Source organism: Priapulus caudatus, unplaced genomic scaffold (genome assembly GCF_000485595.1).
Source record: "Priapulus caudatus unplaced genomic scaffold, Priapulus_caudatus-5.0.1 Scaffold845, whole genome shotgun sequence".
Taxonomy (NCBI): Eukaryota; Metazoa; Priapulida; class Priapulimorpha; order Priapulimorphida; family Priapulidae; genus Priapulus; species Priapulus caudatus.
Window position 1 is genome coordinate 65306 of NW_014577906.1, and position 2767 is coordinate 68072.

Below are 2767 nucleotides of genomic sequence, written 5' to 3' on the forward strand. Positions count from 1 at the left end.
GTTCCTGACATTATAATTGCGTGCTATGGGCTATGTATGAGTCACGAGTGTATGTTCACATCAAAGAATATAGTAAAACAGGAAGTATAATGCGGCAATTTAACCATAAAAAGTGAAAAGAATTACTTATATTTTGTGAAAAAGTGGAATTTATTTTTTTATTTTTACTATTTACGGTGACGTAATCACTTTAAGTGCATGGTAAGCATCTTCAAGTTCAATGCACCGGCAAACATAATAATTTCAGAAACATATATATATCATATATCAGGAGTTAATAATGACAATTTGTCATTATTAACTCCTGATATATATCTAGCTGGGTAGATATAATGTCAATTAGGTACACACTGCACGAAATTAAGGCCTGCTGATTAAGCAATTAAGGTATGCTGGAGGATTTATGGGTCGACTAAAATTAACCTCAGCTTTGAAGGCGTGCTGGCTCATGCTTACCTTTTTATGAGTGGCCGCACTCTAACCACAACATGAACGTTGTCCATGTCGTAGAGTTAGCCTTCTTTTTCTTACCTGTAAATAAATAAGTAACAATAACAAGATCATATAGTAAAGCTCATTATCAGCATCAGGAGTGAACAAAAACAAATGACAAACAAATTATTTACTCCTGATAGCATACTATATATAGCATTTTAGGTAGGCTACTGTAGCTTGTACTTGTATGGCTTTATTCTAAGCAGTAACAGACAGTGATGGCTACAAGTGAGTATATACAGGCTAACAGGTATGTACAACTTTGTAACCTTGTAATGCTCTTCGCAGTACAATGAACTGTAATGAAGGAGAAGGCCAACGTCGTTCAGACCGACAAATCATCGAGATGTGTGTTTTAGCGAATGTCACAACTTATGCAAGTTTTACACTCAAATATTTGTTAATTGGAGTAAGACATATATATAATAATAGTGTAAAGCAAGAAAGTAAAAGTCCAGAGACATTTAGAACGAGTAATGCTGAGGATTTTGCATTTACCCATATTAAAGGTCTTGCCCCATTAAAGGCACATGTTAAAAAAAATGTGAGGGTACTCTGCAGAGCTAATTGGCAAACCTTCTTCAAAAGAGCAGTATAGTAGCTGTCAACAGCAAACCAACTTATAACAACTAGGATGGTGCTAGAAAATCAAATGGGCTTCAATATTGACAATAAGTGAGATCCGAAAGTCCATAAATATAAAATAAACGTGAATACTTGAATAAAATAATGGTCGGATTTTTAATATCTTTGCAACTTTTATTAGTCCAAATCTTATTACAGAGGGTACGAGTAACCTGGCCGCTGTAAAACTTGTGGTAAAAAAGCGTTAGAAATTCTCACGGAAATCTACTTGTAGCAGTGGTAGATTGAGCCCAGAGCCTCAGTGAGAGCGCAATCTGTCGTGGAGTTTGAGCCGTCTGTTCACCTGAGCCCGCAATACAGTTTCATGCCATGGTATTTACCGCTGGCTCGAAATGCATGCAGGGAAGGCAAAGAAGCGTTCAGAATTTTATTGCTAACAATCGTGAGAAATTAAGTGGAAAATATTTCTTGACTTTTTTCGCGAGATAGTGCGTGCAAAATATCGAAAATCAGGATTTTCCTTATCCTGACGGAGGTTACGTCGGGATTCGGGAATTTCGAGCAAAATCGGGATGGCTGGACACTCTGGAACAACTGCTGTTGTGACAGTTGTGTTAACCTCATCCTCATAACCTCATAAATGTTAGTCTTCAAAAGTCCTGGGGACTATAACAAAGACGGAGAGAGAAGTGGATCAAATCGATAGATCCAGACTGCGGATCGCAGTGGAAATAGTTGCAAATTTGCAATTTACCAAAGATGAAGGCAGGGAATTCCAATACGGAATCACAGAAACAAAGAAGCTAAACTTAAAAGTATCCTTAGAAGTTTGCACATGCCGAAAACAGTGATCACGCTTAGATCGTCAAGTGCAGCAAACAGGCTTCATTAAGCAAGAGTGAATGCCAATTTTCATCTCACCATGATAAATTTTATAGAAAGTTATAAGTTTAGAATTAAGAAAGCGGACACGAAGAGGAGGCCAATCAAGATGAGCCAAAATAACATCAACACTATCATCATAGTTTCTGAATACCCATCTCGCAACTTTATGCTGAATGGTATCCAATTTAGAGTAGTTCTTAAGTGTATCTATAGGGACACCAGCCTAGCAAAGCAGATTCTAATATATATATATGCATTGTGACGTCATATTCTGATGTGTTGTGCAACACACCACACAATAGCTCTAGAACTATAGCCTGTGCAGTAGCCTAGCCTATTTCTAGCTAATCACACGTAGAGTGCCCCGGGGGGGGGCACTCCCTATATATTGTATCAAGAGCTAATAATACCTAGAGTGTACAACGGAAAAACGGGAAAATAGTGCTATTTCACGACTACATTATTCTACTTTGCCTGCGAGTCTAGAATAATTTCATGGTATTGCATTAAGCAGAATTCCTTGCTCTCTACAACAAGACCAACCACTTGTCAATACGATACTCCTAGGCTGAGATATCGGCTCCTACACCTCCCCTCCCACATGCCTTACGCCGCTTTGAATCCACATCATTCAGCAACCTACACGCGTCTAAGCATTGCTTCGTGAAAGTTCGATTTTTCCGCGATAAATTTATGAATGAACGGTGCTTCGCCTATGCCCTTATCTTCCATTATCTTTCCTAGCACGGCTAATGCCCGTCATGATGGAGCCGGCTCCATCAAGTTTTTACAACGCAGCTCA

The 2767-nt window shown here is 38.6% G+C and overlaps 1 protein-coding gene across 1 annotated transcript in view; it reads right to left on the bottom strand.

Moving 5' to 3' along the window:
• Positions 1 to 2767, bottom strand: part of LOC106813928 (centromere-associated protein E-like) — a 31282-nt gene that overhangs the window by 19683 nt on the left and 8832 nt on the right. Inside the window, exon 2 of the mRNA XM_014818169.1 lies at positions 457 to 531. Within this exon, the coding sequence (XP_014673655.1) occupies positions 457 to 503 (47 nt within the window). The 5' untranslated portion in view covers positions 504 to 531. The remainder of the gene's footprint in view (positions 1 to 456; positions 532 to 2767) is intronic.